The 23345-nt window shown below is 38.4% G+C and overlaps 1 protein-coding gene across 8 annotated transcripts in view; it reads left to right on the plus strand.

Annotated features, from left to right (window-relative positions):
• Nucleotides 1-23345, plus strand: part of TASOR (transcription activation suppressor) — an 88254-nt gene that overhangs the window by 46015 nt on the left and 18894 nt on the right. For 6 of the 8 annotated variants that reach the window (XM_043978644.1, XM_043978645.1, XM_043978640.1 and 3 more), the window contains 8 exons: nucleotides 4108-4211; nucleotides 4291-4394; nucleotides 11113-11185; nucleotides 11272-11343; nucleotides 12566-13285; nucleotides 15020-15447; nucleotides 19876-20020; nucleotides 21396-21455. In XM_043978644.1, coding sequence (XP_043834579.1) covers nucleotides 4108-4211; nucleotides 4291-4394; nucleotides 11113-11185; nucleotides 11272-11343; nucleotides 12566-13285; nucleotides 15020-15447; nucleotides 19876-20020; nucleotides 21396-21455 — 1706 coding nt within the window. The remainder of the gene's footprint in view (nucleotides 1-4107; nucleotides 4212-4290; nucleotides 4395-11112; nucleotides 11186-11271; nucleotides 11344-12565; nucleotides 13286-15019; nucleotides 15448-19875; nucleotides 20021-21395; nucleotides 21456-23345) is intronic. The other 2 variants (XM_043978641.1, XM_043978647.1) reach the window with 2 other exon arrangements.

Consider the following 23345-nt stretch of genomic DNA (forward strand, 5'->3'; position numbering starts at 1 on the left):
GGTTGATAGGAATCATTGTTTTAAATTTTTTACTATGTCAAAAAGTGCTGCTATGAAAACTTTGGTATATTGGGGATTTTAATATCAGTGGCCTCATTGTGATAAAAGCCCAATAGTGGAATCACTGGGCCAAAGGGTATGGGCATTCTAGCCGTTGTTTTCCAAAATGGTTGTACTGATTTATGGCTTTACCAGCAGTGCAGTATTGTGCCTGTCTTCTGAAAACCCCTCCACCGCTGACTATTCCATCTTTGGTCCATCTTCACCAATTTGCTGGGCATGAAGTGAAACTTTAGGGTTGTTTTGATTGGCAGTTCTCTTATTAATAAGAGGGGCATTCTTTCCTATGGTTGCAAATAGTTTGCAATTTTTTTGAGATTTAATGGCTTCTCTTTCTCTCTTATGAGAGAAATTTGGTAGAAAAAATGTTCCTCTTCATTTACTTCTGTCTTTTTCCCAGGTGCATTACTTTTGTCTATACAGAAACTTTTGCATTTCATGTAATCAAAGTTATCTACTTTATCTTCTGTACTTGCATCTGTCCCTTGTATGGTTAACAATATGTCACTTACCTAGCTGTGAGAGGGAATATGACTTGCTTTTCTTCTGATTTTTTTTTAATATTTTGATTTTTTAATAATGGGATCTTTAATATTAAAAGTCATATTTCCATTTAGCAAATGTATTGTGGAATATGCTGTAAGCTGCTGGTCTAAACCTAATCTCTGAGATGGCTTTCCAGTTTTTGCCAGCGTTTTTTTTTTTTAATCAAATAAGGGATTCTTCTTTGAGTAATTTATATTCTGGTTTATCAAACACTGAATTATTTGAGTTCTGTTGTTTCTGATGATTTCTTCTTTAGTCTGTCTCTGTTTTTAACAAATACCAGAGATGAACAGAGGAAAGTACAAACCTAATTTTAAATATTAATAGGTTAAACAATCAAATAAAATGAAAAAGACAGATTGAATTAAAAATAAAAACAATCCCATAATCTGTTACTTATAAGAAATGCACCTAAAAGAATTAAGACATATACAGAATAAAAATGAGAGGCTTGATGATAATTTACTGTATATCAAACCTAAAAAGGGGGATTTGCAATTGTGCTATCTGACAACAGGAAAAAAAAATTCACAGCATAATAAAGAAAATACTATGCTGAGAGGAACCACAAACAAACAAACAGACGTCATTAAGTTTACACGCTCCAAATGCTCAAGAATCTAAGATCCACTAGAAGACAAAGCTACAAAGATACAGCAGTGGCAGGAGATTTCGGTTCTCAGTTTTAGATAAATCCGATAGAAAGGGGAAATAGAGAATTCAGCAAATGCTGGAGAAACTTGATCTAAAAGACTTACGGCCTCTTCTGAATGAAAATGTTTTTTTGTGACCCATAGAACTTTCACAAAATTGACCATATGCTATAGCACAGAAATATTGCAAACAAATGTACAAGGGTGGAAACAAGAAAGACATACTTTCCAGACCATAATGTAATAAAAACAATCAGTTCAAGGAACATAAACAAAAGATAGACCCAAATGGAGATCTAATAATGAAATCCTGAATGAGTGGGTCAAAGAACAAATCATAGAAACAATAATTATGTGAAAGAAAATGATGATGGTGAAACAATACACTAAAATTTCAGGGCTGCAGCTCAGGCAGTTTCAGGCAAAATTTATGTCGCTACAAACATACCTTAAAGTAGAAAAAGAAAGACTTTATGACCTGAAAATGCTAACAAATCTAAAATCAACATAAAAGAGATATTAAAAATTAGAGGAGATACAACTTGGAATCCAATAAATCAAAGAAATGATAAATAAAAGTAAAATCTGCTTAAATTTTGCTATAATGGATAAACCTGTAGCCAGTCATTAAAAAGAATTGGGTAGAGAATGGACAAGGTGAAATCTTTTCCATCTTTCTAGTCTTCTTACACTTGCTTGATTCTTTTCCATGTAGTCTATAATCCTGCAACTTTGGATACTGTAATTCTTCCTGTAGCCCTCCATCTCCTGATTTCATGCCTTTTTCCTACTCCCTGGAATACAAACTTTCCTCATCCCCACGTAATTGCTTCTCTGGCTTCCTTCAAGTTCCTTCAACTTAAAGCCCACTCGTAGGAGGTTTTTCCGGTTTCTCCCCAATGATGATGTGGTCGCCCTGAGATTACTTTCTTCTATTTACACTATAATAATATGTTATAAGTATAATTTATTGCATGTTGTTTCCATGATTAGAATGTGAGATTGTTCAGAAGCCTCTCTTTGTATCTCTAGTGCTTAGCATTAGCATTGTACCTGGCACCAAGGAAATGCCAAATGTGTCCCTGTTGGTTGACTGGAGTTTTCCAAAAGTAGAATGGACTTCCTTACGAGGTAGTGGCTACTTCATCTTGGAGTTGTGGAGCAGAGGCCTATGACCTCTTGTTTAGATACATTGTTGAGGGCTGTTTTTATTTGTTATGATTTGTATTCTTTGGTCTTTGAGGCCCCGTGAGATTTTGAGGAGAACCAACAAGATAGTTGGACAAATGGCAGGATGATGTCTGATCAGCAGGAGGTGACTTTTGGGAGGAGATAAAATAGTTGTCTGAAAACATCTGAAGGATTATAATAAAGAAAAAGATGAGACTAATTTTATCTCCATGGGGAAGAACTTAAATGCTTTGCTAACTAGAACCAAAGGGTGAAAGTACAAGGTTGTAAATTTCAGATCCCTCAGTATAAGAAAAAACAAAACCACTTTCTAATAATTAGAGAAATCAGAAAAGAGATTGAGCTGTTCAGTTAGACATTGAATTCCTCATTGGAGAGGGTGGTCTGGTAAAGCTCATATGGTTTCTTGCCTTAGATGTAGAAGAGTTTTTTGAACTGGATAACTAGTTGGACCTGACAACCTCTGTGGTTTCTTTCAACTCTGCAACATACTATTTTATTATTTTTGATCTCTTAAGCATCTTTCCAGATTTTTCTTTTTCCCCTCTCTCTCTGTCTTCTCTGTCTCTGTCTCTGTCTCTCTCTCTGAGGGTTTGAGTCCTTGACCTTTGCTTTCATTAGTTTAGGGTGTTCCCAGTGAGGAAAACCCCTGTACCAATGCACATTGCCAATTGCTTTGTAGCTTCTAGTCGTCGAAAAGTTGGCTGGGGCACTGAGAGGTTAGGTGACATGTGCTCAGAGTCACAGAGTCAGTCTGGAAAGTCTTGTTCTCATCCTACTATAGCACCACACCCACAGTGTGCCTAAAATGAGCGGGGCAAGGTGGGTCAAAGAAGGACTGACCCAGGAATCTCCCCTACTGGTTGCTAAGTACTCTGCTAAACATGCAATTGGAAGAAGTGAGACAGCTCCTCTCAAGGGGCTCCCCTTCTGGGGCTGACAACACATAAAAGAAGGCTCAACTTTAGGGGGATGGGAAGCCAAGGAGTCTTAAGGATTCTTCAGTGGAGTGGCTGGCTGGGCCCAGGGTTTTTTACATCAACTTGGTCAAACAACAGTTCTTTGCATTTGGAGGAAGTAGCATCGAGGCATCTGGTAAGACCCTGGTAGTATTTTTATCTCACTGGAAGGATTAGAATGGGCCATTCTCACTTTATCCAGGCCATGAGAGTACTCCAGATGGGTTTTGTGTGGCTTAGGGGTGGCATGTGGAGGGGCAAATGTAAGGGGGAAGATCAGATCTCCTGGTGGTGGTGAGAGTCCCTAGACACTTGCGAGTACGTCTAGAACAGGTTTCCTGACTCCGTAGTATTCCTGTGTAAGGCGTGTTGAACTAGTAATTAAATGCTCCTTCTCCATTGCAGATTTCCATAAGTATTCAGAAGTTATAACAATGGAAGACCAGCTGGGGGGCTAAAATACTTTCTTGCATTGCTTTGTGTTTTGCTTGGCTAATGTTATGTATATAGTAAAAAGTTTAAGACTTGAAATGTCGGTCTTGATATTATCACCAGGATAGTTGTTTCTATGTTTCAGAAATATTCACTTTTGGTTTCCATAAAAGTCTATTTGTATATGTTATTTAATCGATTTGATTAAGCATGAAAGATGCAGGTGAGGGAAACAGTCTTTTGTTTTCTTTTCAATTTTTTTCTAGTCCTGAGAAGTTAGATGTCGAAACTGTTATGAGCATTGACCAACTGAAGCAGAAAATTCCTCCAGCCCTTTTTTATAAGGAAACATACTTAGGTGCAAAGGAAGGTAACGTAATACAACTTGATTAAAAATATTACATGAAAAGCGTGGATTTAGTGCCTTACTGTGTATTTTTTTATGTCAGTATTGAAGAATGGAATGTATTGCAGCCTTTATGAAGTTATAGAAAAGACGAGAACTGGAAGTAACTTGGAGAGTTTAATACAAAGACTAGAGCGAGAAAAACTAGTGAGTAAAACTGTTTAAATTCTTCCCCGTTCTCCCTTAGGCATGTGCTTAGTAATAAATCAAATGAATTATTCAGGTCTTGTGTTAATTTGCTTATATAGTGACATGGCACAGTCCCTGCCTTGGCTGGTACAACTTCTGGTTTTGTGGCTTTTTACTTTGTTTAAAGCCTATGGTCCCTCTTCAGTCTTCGATAACATTCCAGATATCATTGGCAATCAGTGGCTCATCAGTCACATGTGCAGGTTCTTTTACTTTGCTGAGGATATAGTTCATCCTGACCAGATGACTTCTCAAAATCTCACTTATGTTAGGTATCAACTTCTCTGTTAATCATTTTTGTTCTTATGTTCAGGGCCAGAAGCGATAAAATGAAGCAAAATAATTGAGTGGCTCTGCCTTAACTTTTTTCATTTATTCTATCCACCTCAAGGAGATATTCTGGGTTTTGTTTTGTTTTTTATTTTTTTTAAATTCTCTTCACCCCCAGTTTAGCTTAAATAACCTTCTTTTTGTAGTTCTTGGAATTCCTTGCCAACCTCAGTACCTTTTGAGCCATAACATCGTTTTCATAGAAGGATGATACATTTTAATATTCATCCTGTTTTCTGCCCTTTCTTCTTCATCTGTCCACGTTTTGGACTGGAATCTCCAATTTCATTGCCATAAGGAAACTCCTTCTACCAGTGCAGTTGAAGGCACCTGCTCTGCAACCCGAGTCATCTGGCAACACTGAGGTGTTTGGCGTCTTGGCTTCAGTCATATAGCTGTTACTTCAACTCAGGTTTTCTGACCCTTAAAATCTAAGTTAGTGGGTTGGTGAGTTCCCTGTTCATCTGCATCAGTCTCTTCAGATAACTGATTCTCCTTTTCTTCTTCATTGGAATTGTTTTCCTTTTTCCCTTCAGAATTTCAGTTTTCAGAGTTTCCACTCTCTCTTGAACTGACTTCTGCTGTAGAATTTGAAATCCTGTCTTTCTCTGAACTTTTTTCTTTTGAAATGTGTTTCCCCCAGATCTCAGGCACATTTCAGGTGGCATGCCTCCAATAACCACTTCCTTCCTGTTAGTGAGAATCAGTGCAGTGTTTCTTCTGGTTGATGGCAAGTGAAGCAGTTATTGCTCTGAGGATGCGGTAGAGGTCATGAGCATTTACTGAGTTACCTACCTTGTATCACGTACTGGGAGGATTCCCGGCCCATAAGGAGCTTGTGTCCTGTCATGGGGTACAACATGTAAATAAATATGTGCCCAACGTGTGACATAAACACAAGGTCACTTGGAGGGGAAGGGTTTTTATGTCAAGGAGGATTCGTCCCCTGGGTGCCATGAGGGCATCTAGGAACTTGGCTAGGAAAAAAAATTGTTTTCATTTTCATATTTGACCTCTGGCTTAAGTTTAGCATTTACTTCAATTATTTAAAAACATTGTTTTGAGACAGTCTCAGACTGTTTTTCCCAGAATGTCCGAGAAACCCCTGACACCCAGAAGGTTAACCTTCAACATAGAAGGCGGCTTATGGACCTGATCATAATGAAGATGAGATTGTGAGGTGTGGGGGTGAGGTAAGAGTGTGTTCCTGGCAGGAGGGTGACCAGTATAAAGACATGGAGCCCCAGGAGACGCAGTGTTGTGGACCATGTGATTGGGTAGCACAGGGAGGGAGACCTGGCCAGGAAGTCTAGAAAGAATGGGGAGAGCCAGGTGGTGAGGGCTTGAACTAAGGAAGAGGCTCTGGGAGGGCTGAGGGCTGGTTGGGTTATAGAGATGTAGTCAAGTTTGAGAGGGAAAGGAGGGTCATGCCAGGGGTTAGGACTGTATTGGAAAAGTGACAGTTCCCTTAACCGGGAACTTCAGAAGAGGGTGGGGTTTGGGAAAGAGAATTAGGTGTGTTGGAAGAATGCGGAACTGGAGGTGTCTGGGGGACTAGCGTTGGGGAACATCCATTGAGGGAGGAGGTGGTTCAGGACTAGAACTTAGGAGAGCAATTTAAAGGTGGCTGCCAAGATAAATAGGTCTGGGAGATCTATCAACAAGGATTGTTGTCACCTCCCAGTGCCATTACCTGGGTGCAGACCCCCATTCCCTGATCCCTGCACTACTGCGGCGGTGTTCTGGCTGATCTCCTGCCCCAAGTCTCTCCATCCAGTCCATCTTCCACTAAGCTTCTGAAGTGATTTTCACTGAAGTGAGTTCAGACCACAGCTTGGCCCTTTGCTACTTTTCTAGTGGCCTGTGATCCAGATGTATCTCCTGACTCCTCTGTCCCTACCTGTCTGCTAGTCATCTTCTTCTTCCCCCGTCTTCTGGTTTCCCTGGCTTCCTTCAAGACTCAGTTCAAATCCCATCTTTTGTAGAAAAGCCTTTCCTGGGCCCCCCATTTACAGTGTATATCTTGTATGCACAGAATGATTGCATGTTGCCTCCCATTAGACTGTAAACTGCTTGAGGACAGAAACCGTATTCTTCCTTTCTTTGAACTTGTAGCACTTGGCATGACTTTAGTACCACTTAAATGCTTTTTTTAATATTTACTGCTAGGTCCAGATGAGCACCTCCTGCTAATTGGCATTCTCTCTCTCTCTCTCTCTCTCTCTCTCTCTAGCCAGCAAATTCCACTTAACTAGTAATTTTAAAAGAAAAGAAAATATTCCACAGCAAAGTAAAACAAAGGTACAGAGTTTAAGTTGAGGGGGTTAGATTAACTAAGCAGCACACAGTAATAGGTTAATGTTTCTCCTTTCCCCCCTGCCATGGCCCCCCCAGTTACTGATTTCTTTACTTATTCCCTCCCATACTAGCCAAAGGTTAACATAGAGGTGTGTCTTTCCTACTTAGTTCACAATAAATGTAAGACTGTCTCTTAATTTCAAGAATCAAGATCCCTCCTTGAAATTAAATCTTCTAGTCTGGGAAGACTGAGTGGGTCTCTTGATTTAGGAGACTGAAGACCATTATGACACGGTCATAAGGCTTTTAATGTCTGACAACACAAGTGAAGCCTTCATTTCCTGTGCTTTCCCATCTGTACGTGGGGTCTGATGAATTCACAAAGTGAGTCTAGGGAGTTATAAACCTGTGAGATTGGCCTTGGAATGAAGGAATGATTATTGTAAAGTGGGGGTATGAGAAGGGACTGAGGGAATAAGCATTTATTAAGTGCCATCAGGTGCCAGACACTGGGCTCAGTGCTTCACAATTACTACTTAGTCTGATCCTCACGACAGCCCTGTGCAGTAGGGTAATTATCCTTATTTCACACTGGAGGAAATGGGAAGGCAGAGGTGGTAACTTGCCTAAAGTCACACAACTAGTAAATTGTCTGAAGCTGGATTTGAACAAGAACAGTGGAAGCTCTCAGAGGATTTGGAGAAACCTAGAAGGGCAGAATAATGACTTGTATTTTTTCCACTCAAGTATAAGACAAATTTCTCAATTTAGAGGGTGTGTGAATGGTTGGTGGAGCCTTGAGAAGAGAATCCCTGGAAATATATTCCGAGTGGAGCAGATGAGAGAATCGGGTAGGTAGGAGTAAGGATTATCTTGCTGTAGTGAAGGCCCAGGGGCGATGAGGTAAAATATGTTGATAATGGCTCCCAGTTTCCTCTTTGCATGATTCCCTCCAGCTCTATTTAGGATCATGCTCTACCCCCAAAGCCCTTTGATTCTCTGTCCTGCCATCTTCGCCCAGATGCTCTCTTACCATGCTTTCTCCTCTCTAAGAAGAAGGTCTTCTGGACGTGATGCTGTGTGGTTCCTCTCCATTTCCTCTTTCTCAGTGTCCTACTGTAGTCTTGGTTTTAATTTTGCCCATGTCTCAGTGAGGTGAAATTTGCTTCCATTAGAACATCTCTGTCATCTCTAACTTGTCTAAACTTAAGGCATTTGTTCATAGACACTTGAGACTGTGGTTTGTTACTGCCTCCTTTCTTAGACCTTGTCTCATATGAACTCCTATGGCTCTCAGTTGTTAGTACTTTTTTCTTAAACAGTCTCGAGCTTGATGGCTAGCCATAGCTAGTTTCTTTTCTTTCATTTTTTGGTGTAAACTCTTTTGGTTAGGTTTGCAAGATGCCAGTCTCATCAGCTTTTGTTAGGTACATTTCCATTCATGTCAGGAGTATTATTCCCATATTGTAAACTATGATCTAGAAATCTAAGCCTATTTCTTAAAGAGGTAACACCTTTATATTTAATAGTTTTCTCCCCAAATTCCCCAATTGCATTCCTTGCCTTTAGTGGACAGTAGTGGGGAAAACACAATGTGTCACTGTAGTCTTCGGTTTCTTGCCATTGTTACTTTTGTCCACATGAATTACCAAAAGTGAATAGTAGTCATTTACAGTGAGCCTTTGGAGTGTTTTTGGTTATATACACCTATATAGCCCCACACCTCTTTACTTAGACTAAGGAAATGTGTTTCATGAGCATCTCTAGGAACTGGATTTTTCATTCGTTCATTCATTCATTCATTCATTCATTCATTCATTCATTCATTCATTTTTACAATTAATCCAGGTGTAGGTGCCTTTACACAATTTACAGTAATTCTTTAAGAGGCAGTCTGGTGTAGTGGATAGAGAACTCCCCTTTTTGTAATGATCTGCCCCCTTTTAGCCTTTACTTTTTCTGGGCGGGTGCCTTTTTGGTGGTGAGACATAACCATTGTGTACTTGGACAGGTCAGGGGAAAGTAGCTAAATGCCTCTGACCCTGTGTCTCACCCATTAGAATGTACTTTAGTATTTCTTTCTTCTTCTCCACTGCATGATACTTGATAAATGCACATTGATTTCTCTTATGTACCTTGTTGCACTTCCTATTAGAGTTATCATCTGTCATGTAAACATGATCTGTAAGCATTATGAGCCCAAAGCCTGTTTTATCTAATTTTGGTTTCTTTCCCTGTATTTCTTACAATGATCTGCACATAGGAGATGCTAATGAAAACCAAACTTTATCCAGTTTTGGGTGTTCTTTTTAAGGTTTCATTACCCTAGACAGTTTCCTAGATCCATCATTTAATTCCGTGCCAGTCCAGGGTCCCTTCTTGTTTGACTCTTTGAACAGTAATTGCTTTTAACCATCTTTCAGTTTCATCAGAGCATCTCTTGCCTTACTACTTGAGGCTGGTTTCTTTTGTTTGGCTAGCCCTACTTCTTACCCCAGCCCTACTTACAACTTTTTAAAAGAGTAGTATTTGTTTCTTTTTTTATAATTGTATTTATTTTTATACACATTTGTTATCTCTTCCTCATCTTCCTCTCACTGAACAATTTAAAAGAAAAAAGAAAAGAAATATTTGGTAACAAAAGTGTATCTTAATAGCAAAAGATTGTGACTGTGTCCAAAAATGTTATGTCTCCTTTGATATTTTAAGTCCTATCCCCTCTACCAGGGGATGGGTGGTGTGTTTCATCTCTAGATCTTTGGGCTGGTGCTTTAGTCATTGCTTCATTCAGAATGCTCATGCCTTTCAAGCTGGTTTTCTTTCTTATGCTGTTGTCATTATGTAAATTGTCCTCATGGATCTGCTCCCTTCACTCTGACCCAGTTCATAGAGGTTCCTGGATTCCTCTGAAGCTGTCCATTTTATCTTTTATATTAGTGAGTGTGTTAAAATACTGCATTATTTTGGTGTGCCGTACTTTGTACGGTAGATGGGCCTCCCCTTAGTTTATAGTTTTGGGCTATCACAAAAAGAGCTGTTACAAATATTTTTGTACATGTGGGTCCTTTTCCTCTTTGATCTCTTTCAGGGTTGGGGGCAGGGATGGTTTAGTAGTGACACAGCTGGGTTAAAGGATACAGTTCCAAATTGCTTTCCAGAACGGATCGACTAATTCACAGCTTTGCTCACAGTGTCTGTCTTCCTGCAGTGCCTCCGTCATTTGTTGTTTTCCTTTTTGTCATCTTTGCCGACCTGATGGAGTATGAGCTTTAAATTTCATTGCTCTTGTTAGTGAGAGTATTTTTTCATGCGGGTGTTGCTGGCTTGTGTTTCTTTCCTTAAAAACTGCTTGTTTATATCTTTTGATGGTTTACATATTGGGGAATGGCTCTTATTCTTTATAAATTTGAATGATTTCTGCATATATCTTGGATTTGAGACTGTTATCATAAAAACTTGCTAGAAAGCTTTTCCCCTCAGTTATCTGTTTGTTTCCCTTCTAATTTTAGTCTCATGCCATTTTTCTTTCTGTTGATGCCATTTAAATGGTCTATCATTATCTTAATGAAGAGTACCTTATAGTATCTTCTGTTAATACTTTGATTTCTGATCCTTTTTAATCTGAGGGTTTACTTCTACTTAACCACTACTTTATTTCCTGAAACTTGTTTCATAGTATATAATCAAAAGATGAAAAAAATATTGTTTTGGGGGGTTAATGTTTGGCAGTTTTTAATTATCATTCTTAGAGACTCTAGCTTTTCAATTTTTTTTTACAATGAATTGTTTTGTTAATATTTTGTAATTTTTAATTTCTCATTTTATCATATTTTAAAAAACATTTTATCATATATTTATTAGGAAAAATAAGATTTAAAAGGTAACTGGAGCCCCATTCTTTTAATTCTTTCTTGAACATTATGCCGTTTGCTTCCTAAATTTAAAAAACTTGTAATTGTGGGTTTTCCCATTAAAAAAAGTAACATGGTTTTGTATAATGTTGTGAATAATAACAAAATGGGTAATTTTTGTTTTTCTGAAAATATAGGTTCTTGTTAAGCCTTTAGGAGACCGAGGATACCTTTTCCTTCTCTCTCCTTGGCAAATGGCTTCACCATATGGTAAGTACCTTTTTAGAGGCTAGTCTTTTATGTAGCCTTTTCTCTTCTCTGCACATTCCCAGTGCATTTTGCTTTTGTTTTTACAGAGCATCAGACTGCCAAGACTAGAATCCTACATGCCCTGTTTCTGTTTCAGGAGCCTAGAGGAGTAGTGAGTTGTAAGTTATTAATGGAATTAAGTGCTGTTACTTATATATCTGTGGTATTAAAAATATAATGCAATGGCAGGTATAACTGTTAATAATTTTTGTTTCTTTAGCTCTCTGAGAAATTATTCCAGCTTTTGGGAGCTTTTATTGAAAGAAATTAAGTCTAAAAACAAATCAGTACGACTTGATTTATATAAGATTTTTCTTATTGGGAATAAAATGTTTGCTGCTCTAAATATTTAGTTAGAGCAAATAAATTTCCTGATGGTATTTGATAAACTGTTTATGATTTGTTTTCAGGCCAAAATTTGTGTTTAAATTTAATTGAATGTTAATGTCTATTGATGAAAATAGACTATTCAAAACTATTGTGTTTGTTGCTTCTGACTTAAGAGAAGCACATAAAACTTTGCTCTAAGAGATACTTGTTCTGCTATAATTTATTTTATACAATTAAAGTTACCATAGTCTGTTTTACCCTTGTGAAATTCATACACTAGATACTTGTGTTCTCATATTTATTTCGTTAAGGTGTTCTCTTTCAAAGGAGTACCCTTCTCTCAGGCCTCATATTAGATTGATGGAAAACTACTGATAGTTTTGATGTGGGGATGGGGGAGGGAGGTAGCCCACAGCCTGAGGCAGGGAAGGAAAAAATTGAGGAAGTCTTTATTGAGGACTTCCTGCAGAGACTCTTCCCACTACTGGGCAGTGCACTTAAAATATATTCCAAAGCTCTGTTGGGAATCTTTTTGCCCTAACTAGCACAGGTCTCTCTACACGTATGCTGACCTGAAAGGTGCTTATTTTGGAGGAAAAGAAGGGGGTTCCCATCTTGACTCTGACTGACCATTAAACCTTACTGAGCCTCAGTTTCTTCACCTGTAAAATGAGGATATTAATACTTAAATCATCTACTGTACAAGTTTATTGTGAGGAAACTACTTGAGAAGTTACAGAGTGCTGTACAAAAGTTAGAATTTACTGTCATTTTAGCTATTACTGAATGACCATTAAAGCTCTATTTGGGCTAGGTTTTGTCCCACTTGAGGGAGTAGAAGGGATTGGTTTTTACATGGACCAAAATAAAATAGACGTTCACTTCAGTGTAATGAGATGAGGTTTTTTTTTTTTAACCATTATTACATCAATGAGATATGTTTTCTCTTTGAATCAGAACTATATTTAATAACTTTCATATCCAGTAATGTGTTTTGCTTTACTTTAACAGCACAGAAAGCGTTACCTAAAGTAGTAACACAGGAACGTCATGAGACCACCCTTGAGAGCATACCAGGAATCATGAAATTAATTCCTTCCATACATTTTGCCTTAATTCAGTGTCGTAAAGATTTAAGTTTTATCAATACTACCACTTTCAATACTGCTGTTGAAAAACATATAAGTGAATATTTTAAGCGGGGTTTTGGGTTAGGTAGACGTAGAGAATTCGTCATGTATCCATATGACCCACGCTTAGATGACAGAAAATTCTTGTATTCGGCTCCAAAAAACAAGACACACGTTGACAGTTCCTTGCACAACTATATCTTCCAGTCTGAAACATATCAATTACCTGTTTGTAAAGTTAAGGAACTGATGGAAGAAAATAGGAAAGTTCATCAGTTTAGTCCAGTTTCTGATTATGATGGGCCAGAGGAAGAAGTGGACTTTTTGAAACTCAAACTTCGAAAGAGAAATAGCTCTAAGAATGACACTCTCACAATTGGGAAGAAGTGGAAGCCATCTAATTCTTGGGACTACGATCAGGACAGGCTGAAAGAACTGATTAATTTAATTCAGTGCAGGAAAAAAAATGTAGGTGGGGAGTCCGATACAGAAGAGAGTAGAGACAAAATTGGCTTGAAAAGGAAGCCCGGGAATCATCCAGGAAATTTGAGAAAGCACCGAAAAACCAACGATTCATCTGAAAATAGTCATTTGTGTGAAGGTAACTTCAAATTTCTTCCCTAGCTTTGATGTCTGCTTAGTAGCACAGAGCCTGTTAGTTTCTCAACTTCTGTTGATTTTTCCCCTGTTTTATGACAGTTTATCCTTTTCTATTATCAAACTTTAAAAATTTTTTTTTTATTTTTTTATTCCTAGCTCCCTTCCCACTGGTAAAAACAAAAACCAAACCTTTGTAACAAATTAGTGTGTGGTTACACAAAACAGATTTCTGTATTGGCCATGTTAAAAAATGGGCTTAATTTTTAGTACTAAAAGGAAAGAAAATGGAATTTGATTATAGGCATCCTAGCTTAATGTTAGTAGTTAGATTTTTAGAAATAGTGAGCCCGTAGTTCTATAGAACATTATTTTGAAGCATTTGATACTCAGCTTTCCTGACCTTGGATTTGATTCTTAACATAGGTTATACCTTTAACTTATCTTTTCACAATTTTTTTTTTAAGAACATTACATCTTTTAATGCTGTATACAACCCAGAAATTTGGTTTAATTTATTTTGGGAGTACTGTCATGTCTTAGACCAGTGAAGGATACAAAGGACAGGGTAATGTTAAAATGTCATTTTCCTGATCAGTTTCTTATCTCATGGGCATTTTTGTTTGTTTGTTCACACTACAATTTAAAATTAAATAAACTTTTGTTTTTTTTCTATCAGAATTCTTATTAGCTAGTAATTTACTTCATGCCTGTGATTGCAAAGACTCAGCATGGCAAAAACAATAGAACCATAGATTATTATTATTATTATTAAAAAAACGGGGCAGTGGGGGTTAAGTGACTTGCCCAGGGTCACACAGCTAGTAAGTGTCAAGTGTCTAAGGCCGGATTTGAACTCAGGTACTCCTGAATCCAGGACCAGTGCTTTATCCACTGCGCCACCTAGCCGCCCCAGAATCATAGAATCTTAGAATTAGAAATGACTTCAGAGGTCATCTGTTCCAACTTGTAGCTGCCCGTCTTTGATAGGTTGTCATTCAGTTACTATTTTGATAATCCTATTATCTACCAAGGCAACCTATGTCCACTTTTGGATAGTTTGTAATAGCTAAGAAAATTATTCTTTATGATGCTGACATTTTTTTGCCTTTCTGAAACTCGCACCTCTTTCCTACTTGTGCTCCTTGGGAACAAATAAACTATACCCAACTCTTTTGTCACATGATAAACCTTGAAATACTCTATTCATTTTGGAGTATCACTTGAGATAGCTATTTCTGGTGTGTTTGGGGGTGAGAGTGAGAAAGACCAACACAGAACAACTAGTCTTTGTGCCAACCTTGCAATTGAGCTAAGTACTCTGTGTTTTCATAGCCACTGTCATGTAGGTGCCTCATGGAATTCAAAACTTGTAAAAAGATATTTTGGCTTTGGATTAAGTGGTGGTTTTTTTTTTTTATCACATTCAGATTATAGTTTAGTAACTTAAAAATTGTTTTATAGAATAATGGCTACTACCTTTATTCTGTCTTTCCTAAGTTAATCATCAGCACAGCTTTTGTAAAGATGAAAAGTTGATTCTCAGTGACTGCAATTGAATTCCTACTTGTTTAATTTAGGGCTTGAGTTTTTAGTATTCTATGTTTACTTGATTTTCACTTGTTTATTTTGGTCAAGGATTGTTCCCATTACTTTCACATTTCAGTTGAATTGTATTTTTCTTATTTTCTCCACTCCACTCCACTCCCCCCACTCCCACCACCCACTTCCCTTCCAGGTTCTCCACATTCTGTTTTCTCACTTATCACTGGATTTGGTGGACAAGATACTGACTTGAGACAGCAAGATAGCTCTGACTCTGGAATTACTGACACACGGGCCCTGATTAAACTGCTTTTAGAAACTCTAACTAATTCAAGAAATTTGGATCCAACTCTGGCTTATTCTGTCAACCAAGCCTTAGGATGCAGTGATGAAACTAGGGATGACCTGAGGCCAAAGCATGAATATGAGTTAATTTCTGCACAGAACAAGGAAGAATATGAGCAGCCAAGTTGTACAAAAGTAGAAAATATAAATTGTAAAGATTCCAAAAGCCCTAATGTCTTGGAAGCTGATGCCTCATCTTTAAAGTATCCCATTGATGTTGATCTAAGAGTCTCCTCTAGTGAAGTTGGCTCTGAGCCCAAGCTCCATTTGAAAGAAGTAAGTAACATGTGATATGTATAAAAGTGAATACAATTATACTTGCATTATGGGTTGTTCACTTGTTGCATGTGAAATCCCTAGCATTGGGATACACGGCCCTGGGTTCAAGTCCTTGCTCTGAGAATTTTTGTGTGCACATTACTTGACCTTTCTGACCTTTAGTTTTCACACTTGCAGAATTGGAATACTATCCATATACCTGCATTGCAGGGTTGCTCTCAAGAAAATGAGGTGAAATAACAAAAGACAAAGTTAATTTATGAACTATAAACTGCCATAAAGTAATTGCTACTCTTAGTGAAAGGATAGCTGGTTCATGTAGGACTTTCCTTTGGTGCTAATGTATGGTCAGAATTTTTTGATGGAAACTGAATTTTACCAGGAAGATCTATTGGTTGGGAAAGATGGGACTGACCCTTCTCTTCACTACTTTCCTTATTTTCCTTCTTCATGAAGGTTGTTGTCCAAGATGAATAGAGAGAGATAGTAAGAGCTACACTTGTTGACTTAAGGCATAGATGAAGAGCAACCCTAGGATAGTGAAAGAACTGGCAGATGTGATTGATGTCATTTATCTTTGAAAAATTGTGGAGAATGGGAGCTGTCCTATAGGATTATAGAAAAGAAGTGTTCTAGTTCTTTTTTTTTTTTTAAAGTTAGATAATTTTGCTCATGGCAAAATTCCAAAATGTAATTTAAAAAACAATTACTACTCCCTTTTGGTTTTATATCAACTCCATTCTCAAATGTCTCTTCCCTGTCCCCCAACCTTCTTCCACCAATCCATTCTTTGTAACAACAAAATAGGGGGGAAAAGCACTTCATCAAAACTAACTTAAAAAAAAACAACAACTAACTTGACACATCTCCTAAGTCTGTGTCTATAAGGAGGTACATTTGGGGGGGGGGGGGTTTGAGGCAATGAGGGTTAATTGACTTGTCCAAGATCACACAGCTAGTAAGTGTCAAGTGTCTGAGGCTGGATTTGAACTCAGGTCCTCCTGAATCCAGGGCCAGTGCTCTATCCACTGTGCCACCGAGCTGCCCCCCTACATTTTCTTATCTTTAGAATGTATAGTTAAAAAAGGATGGTAAGTGAACACCTGGAAATGGACGATAGTGATCACAAAAGTAATCATGGCTTCGTCAATAACTTGATTTCCCTTTTTTGTTGGGAGTACTAGACCAGTAGAATGATGTTCTGACATAGACTCACCTAACATCTAGCATAGGATGTGATAGCTTTCTCATTCTCTCTGTGGGCAAAGTTGAGTGATTTTGGATATAAACTACAATGTAGTTAGGTGGATTAAAACTAATTAAATTATGGTGTGTGAAATGTAAATCTATATACACATGTGTGTATGTAGATACACAAATACACAACACATACATGGAAGGAAGGCTGTGGGAGCTGGGTGGAATCAGGAAAGGCCTCATGTACTTGAGCTGAATTTTGAAGAAAGCTATCATCTTGGAAAAGCCAGTCGCTATTATAGGGCCCCAGGGATCAATGTTTGGCCCTGTTTGCTTTAATTTTTTTTTTTAATTAATGGTTTAGATAAAGGCACGAACAATGTTATTATCACATTTCCAGATAACACAAAGCTAGGAGGGATAGCCAGAGTACTGATTGACAGTCATTATTCAAAAATATCTCAGTACTTGACACACAGGAGGCATTTAATAAATATTTATTGATTGATAAATGTCAAAAATTATTCTTGGGTTTAGAAAAAAATCAGTGCCAAAAGTTGAGATGTGGCTAGATGGCTTAAATTTTTTTTTTAATGTTCTGGATGTTGAGTGAAATGCAAGCTTTCTCTTTCTCAACTCTGATGTAATTAGAAAAGGAAATGCAGTGTTATGATGTGTTAATAGAGGTTTAACATCAAAGGACAGGCAAGTGATAGTTCTGCCGTCTCTGCCTGGTGAGAACACTTGGAATGTTGTATCTTTCTTAGGGCCTTGTTCTAAGAAAGATACAGATAAAGAGAAGAGCCTTGTGAGAAGGTTATCCAGCATGTTGGAGGGCTATGGAATGTGTACCTTGGGAGGGGGCTAGTGAAGCTCAAGGACACATGAGAAGCCGTCTTTTGTTTCTGGCTTGTTGATCCCATGGGGCAGATGAGTGGAGGCTTCAGAGCCATATTTGAATTTGATATGAGGAAAAATTTGACCTACCAAAACAAATTTGTTGTTGTTGAGCCCTGTGGTTTCTTATTGGTTTATAGAACTCCTGGTTTAGAAACTGCTCTATTCATGGATATGTGTTGTCAACTTAGTGGCAATTAGAGAATTTCCTTGGCTATTAAGGTTAAATGACTGGCCATCGGATCAGAGCAAATACATTTTAAAGGCAAGATGTAAACTTACATCTTTGTGACTACAGAGTCAGCTTTGTATCCGTCATGTCAGCTGGACACTCCTCCCAGCAGTCAAGGCCATGCCAAGCGGAATGGGAAGCCTAGAGAGAACAGTCTCTCATTGGAAATCTCTAAAGAAAACTGAACAATGGCTCGCTTGAGTATGTTGTAGGAGGGAATTCTTGTTCAGATATGTGTTGGAGCAGTTGGGATTTGAATCTTTTACACCTCAGATTCTGTGCTCTGTATTTTGTAGTTGGAAATCAGAGCTATACTTTATTAGGTATGGTTTTTAAAAAATAAATTAGGATGATGAATTTGATTTCTCACAACACCATAGTGAAAGAGAAATGGGGTGAGGCAGATGGCTTGGGGTCAGAGTACTAACATTACCAAAACAGTTTGAAAAAAGTGTTTTCTAACAGAGTCAGATGGGGAAAGGCAAAATGGAAAGCTGGACTGAGAGTGTTACGATATTTAAAAAAAAGTAATCTGGTCTCATTGTGGCCTCCTTTTGGGAGTCTCTAATGGTATGAATTAAAGCACCTTGTTAATCTTATATTACATTGGGATACATATGAGTAAATGAGAAATGGCATATTTCAGCATCAAACAGATAAGACAGTTATTCCTTCCACGTGGCAACTTTGCCCATCATGGTTTGGATATATTGCAGGTCAGTCAGCATCGATGAAATTGGAATTTTTTGGTAGGTTTGTGGAAGCCACATACATGCAGAGGCTAGCAGACTACAAAGAGAAAGTTTAGCAAGTCAGAAACACACAAAGTATATGCACAGTATTATATAATATCAAAAAAAAAGAGAAGGAAATCCAGGAAGCCAGAAGACTTCTTCTTTGTGTACACAGATTTTCGAGATTGTGGAGGCATCTGTGAAAGGGATGGAATGCATAACTGTACAGCCATTTTACCTCCTAGACCTTTCAGTAAATACAGGATACCTTTCCTTCTTTCCTTTCTTCCATCCATCCATCCATCCATCCAGTAAATACAGGATAGTTTTTTATTTCATTAATGCTTACCCTTAGTTCACATTTCCTTATATCGTGACTACTGTCTGTAAATGAAAGCCAAATACATATACTCAGTCCCTAGTTATGACTTTCTGAATAGCAGATACAATTTTTAATTGGGCATTTAAACAGTTATTAAGCTTCTGTTTGAATTTGACACCACTGCTTCACATGACATGGCTTGTGGCAGGTGGGGCAGGTCTAGGTTTTGTAAGATGGTGAGGAAAATATATGTACTGAGGAAATAGGTCTGGGAGCATTTTCAAATTACCCCCTCTTTAAATGCATGTCAATTTAAAAAAATTGTTTTAGGGAAATAGCAATAATAATTACCTAAACAATTCTTTTAATTAGGGAAAGAATAAGACAAGAGGGCAGTAACCTTATTTAACTTTTTTGGGGTGGGTGGGGCAGTGAGTGTTAAGTGACTTGCCCAGGGTCACACAGCTAGTGTCAAGTGTTTGAGGCCGGATTTGAACTCAGGTCCTCCTGAATCCAGGGCCAGTGCTTTATCCACTGCACCACCTAGCTGCCCCTACCTTATTTAACTTTAATGATATTGTTATGGCATGATTGACACAGAAAATATTCATCCAGGTACACTCGAGGGAGGGAGGGAGAGAGAGAGAGATATTATTACTCGTGGGCCCAAAGGTGGGGCAGGGGGGGGGGGGTCAGACCTCCAACAGTGGGCCAAGTCTTGTCCCCACTTGGTTATATACAAAAAGAGTAGGCATGGTATAGTGGTATAGTCAGCAAGATACAGACAAGTGTATCAAACAAGGATGAGGTCAGTGATTACCATACAAAGGACAAAGAAGAGACAGGCCTATAGCTGTAGCTGGAACACAGCAAGGCCAGGGCCTTTCTGAGACAGACAAGGTCAGAGACTACATGTGATTTTCCACTTGTTAGGGTTTATTTTTGAAAAAAGTTGACTATTACTGTGAGAAAAGAATAATTTTTACTATTGATGGTAAGAGTATGTATATTAAAAGGGATGTTTTGATTTGCTTAATTTTTAGGACCCCAAAAGTAGCAGTGTGAGTAATTTTGATAATTACAACCTGGGTACTACTACACCCATTGAACATTGCAACCGTAAACAACATTCTAACTCAAATAATGCTGTCGAGGGTGGAATGCATTGGAAGCTAATTCCAATTACAGGTAAGAACCAAGTACATTGACACTAGGAGTTTCCTGAAGTCAAGGAATGTAAATGTTTAGTTTTTTAAAGGTGTGCAACTCTCCTGTGTCCACCTCTTGGGTCATTTTTTCTGAGTGTATTGTATCTCTAATTAAAAAAAAAAAAGTCTTGTATGCAGGTTTTTATAGTTTTATAAGACTTGATTCATGTAGTAGAGATAACCACTTATTAGGGTGAATTTGGCTTTTAAAGGGATGCCTATCTTATTGAGTAGCTTATCTGTTGCTGGTGGCTCTTTACCAAAAGCTTCCAAATGTGACAGGTGCCCCAGCACTAAGTCAGGTGGTCAGGGATACAGAGAAGCCCAAGGCACCATGGTCTTGGATCTTGGAGATCATGGCATGCAAGTTCTCTGTGAAAAGGAGATGACAAAAGTCTTGTCTTCAGTAAAGGTTCCCCAGAGTCGTTGCTGATCCCATGAAATCGTAGCTTCTCACTTTAGAAATTCACCAAATCAAGCCAGGAGTGACTGACCTAGTTCTAAGTCCTCAGATTCGAGGGAAGTTGTCTCTGAATAGAGAGAGTCATCTCAGAGAAACGTTTTAATGTTCTGATGACTTTATGCAGTGAATTGACAAGGAAAACTTACTTGAATTGAGAGCCAGGAAGCAGTTTAGTGCCAGCTACAAGAGCACTGTCGTAGCTTCTTCGTCTGAGAGATCGAGGCTTCGTTATCGCCGTGTTGTGGATGTATTCATCACCTTTGACACCCTCGACCGAAAGGTGGTCCTTGTTCATCTTTAGGTTGTCTGCTGTTAGTTGCTCTTACAGCGTATCCTCTTTACTCTTTGCTATTAGTCTTTATGGAAAACGCCATTTTTCCAGAAAGAGTGACTGGATATGACTTAGCCATTGCTCAGACTGAGGGATGCTGAGGAGGTTTCTGTTACTTGATGAGCTCCCCTGGGATTGGAAGCACTCTTGGGGCTTCACCAGGAAGGAAGAGACTGTAGGAAATTGGCAAAGGAGGAGGGTGTGGTGCCCATCCTCCTGGGAGAGAACATAAAGCTGTCTGGATCATTACTTTGCTGTCTGAATTTTCTTCAGGTGGATTCTCTGTGATTTCCCCCCTTCTTTTTGGAAAATCATTCGGAGAATGTCTGAAGGTCAGATTCTAGGCTTTAATAGTAAATGGAACCTCCTTCAGTTTTCTTAAATGGAAAGGGACAATGGAACATCTTATCTAAAAGCTGTGCATTAGGAAAATATGACAGGATTATTTTAAGCAACATATTATGGTGTTTGTAAGCTTTTGGTTTGTCTGAAAGGGGCTAAATGGATTTATTAGATATCCTTGGAGAAAGTCCACAAATGCTAACTGCTGCTTTCTCCCAGGAGGGAATGCAAGAAGTCCAGAAGATCAACTTGGGGAGCATGAGGATAACCAGACACCAGGTGAGCAGGGCAGTTGATTTGCTTTGTTCTCTCCCCCACAGTGTGCCCGCTTCCAGGACTGTTGCCTGCATTTCTGGCCTTAATAACCTTAGGAGAGGGTGTTCTGCTTGGTCCTTTAGTGACTAGAGCTGAACGAAAGCCTCGAAGTGAAGGGAGACCATGTGTGCTGTTTGTACAAGAGATCAGCAGCTGATGTCAGGTAGCCTTAGAAGGGTTTTTTCAGGAAGTCTTTGGGTTAGAGTTCTTCCGTCTTTGGCAGGTTGTGTCTAGCGGTACTGAACAAGCAGTCTGATTCTGCTGGGAATTGAGGATAAAACATGGGATGATTGTAGCATTTGCTTTAAGTACTCTCATTTTGGACAAATCTTGAAGTTCTTCCTCCTGTGATTAGACAATTTAAAAAAGAGTTTGGATTTCCTAGGTGTCAGTTTATCATTTAATCTGAGGTTTTTTGGTTTGGTTTGGTTTTTTTCCTTTTCAAATTCAGTCAGGCTCTGTGTGTGCGTGTGTGTGTGCACGCGTGTGTGTGCGTGCGTGCGTGCGTGCACGTGTGTGCAGATATAAAAGGGCAGCTCTTCAAAATAACTTTTTTCTGTGATAGTTTTGTATGTGGTCTTGGAACATAGAACTCGATGTTTCATGGTGGACCCTTTATTATGTTGTATTTTTTGTTCATTTGGTAATTTGCTTTAGTATCAGCTTCTGATTTGGAGGAAAAGGCCACATGAGTGATTTTTATGATTTGAAAAGATTTTGGTAGTAATGACTTCTGTAAGGAAAAGCTTTTAACTGTTTTCTTTAGGAAAGCCTTCTTTAGATTCTTAGTCTAGGCACAGTAGGAAAATTAGAGGTAATCTACATACAGAGGGTCTGTTCTTGGAAAAACACTAATACCCATGTTAATTGGGATCATTCTTGAACACTTCTGTTGTTCTTACCTATGTCTTGTGACCTAAAAGTATAGATGTGGTTGATTCTGCCTTTAGAGAAATTATACTTTTGTATAATTTCTTCTTTTTTGTTTTTTGTTTTTTTGTGGGACAATGGGGGTTAAGTGACTTGCCCAGGGTCACACAGCTAGTAAGTGTCAAGTGTCTGAGGCTGGATTTGAACTCAGGTCCTCCTGAATCCAGGGCTGGTGCTTTATCCACTGCGCCACCTAGCTGCCCCTAATTTCTTTTTTGATAGAATGCTAACAGGCATTTTTGTTAAGTAATAAAACACCAAGTAATTGTACCCTATTTAGCATAGTGAAATCGTTACATTTCTTAAATCTAGGCGTTATTATGGAGAAAGTGCTTTGGAAAGCTTAAACGATAAGTTTGTTGTTGATAATGAGTTGTTGTTGTTGTCCTTTACTGTTTTATGTTGTTCCGAGGTATGGGAAGAGCAGACAAAGGCTACCCAGAGTTAAAAAGAGCACTAGACTTTGGGGTTGGAGGAGTTGGGTTGATATTCTGATTCTGACCCTTCAGCAAATCATTTCACCCCAGTTTCCTTCTTGGGACTAGATGGCCCCTGAGGAGCTTCAGGTTTAAGTTGTAGGATCTTGTAGGACATTCTGTGTATTAAAGGATAGACCTGATTAGAAGTGAGGGAAAACGTTTGAATTGGATATAATTTTTTGATTTTTCCAAAGTGAAAGTAGTAAAATCCTAATGCATTTCAGTCTTAATATTGCTTCTTTATAACATTTTAAGTGGTTAGTCTTAATCTTAATTATTTCTTAATCTAAGTTGATTTTTCTTTTCTTTTTCTTTTTCTTTTTTTTTGTGGGGCAGTGAGGGTTAAGTGACTTTCTCAGGGCTGCATGGCTAGTAAGTCAACTGTCTGAGGCTGGATTTGAACTCAGGTCCTCCTGAATCCAGAGCCGGTGCTTTATCCACTGCA

The sequence above is a fragment of the Dromiciops gliroides genome, chromosome 1 (genome assembly GCF_019393635.1).
Source record: "Dromiciops gliroides isolate mDroGli1 chromosome 1, mDroGli1.pri, whole genome shotgun sequence".
NCBI lineage: Eukaryota > Metazoa > Chordata > Mammalia > Microbiotheria > Microbiotheriidae > Dromiciops > Dromiciops gliroides.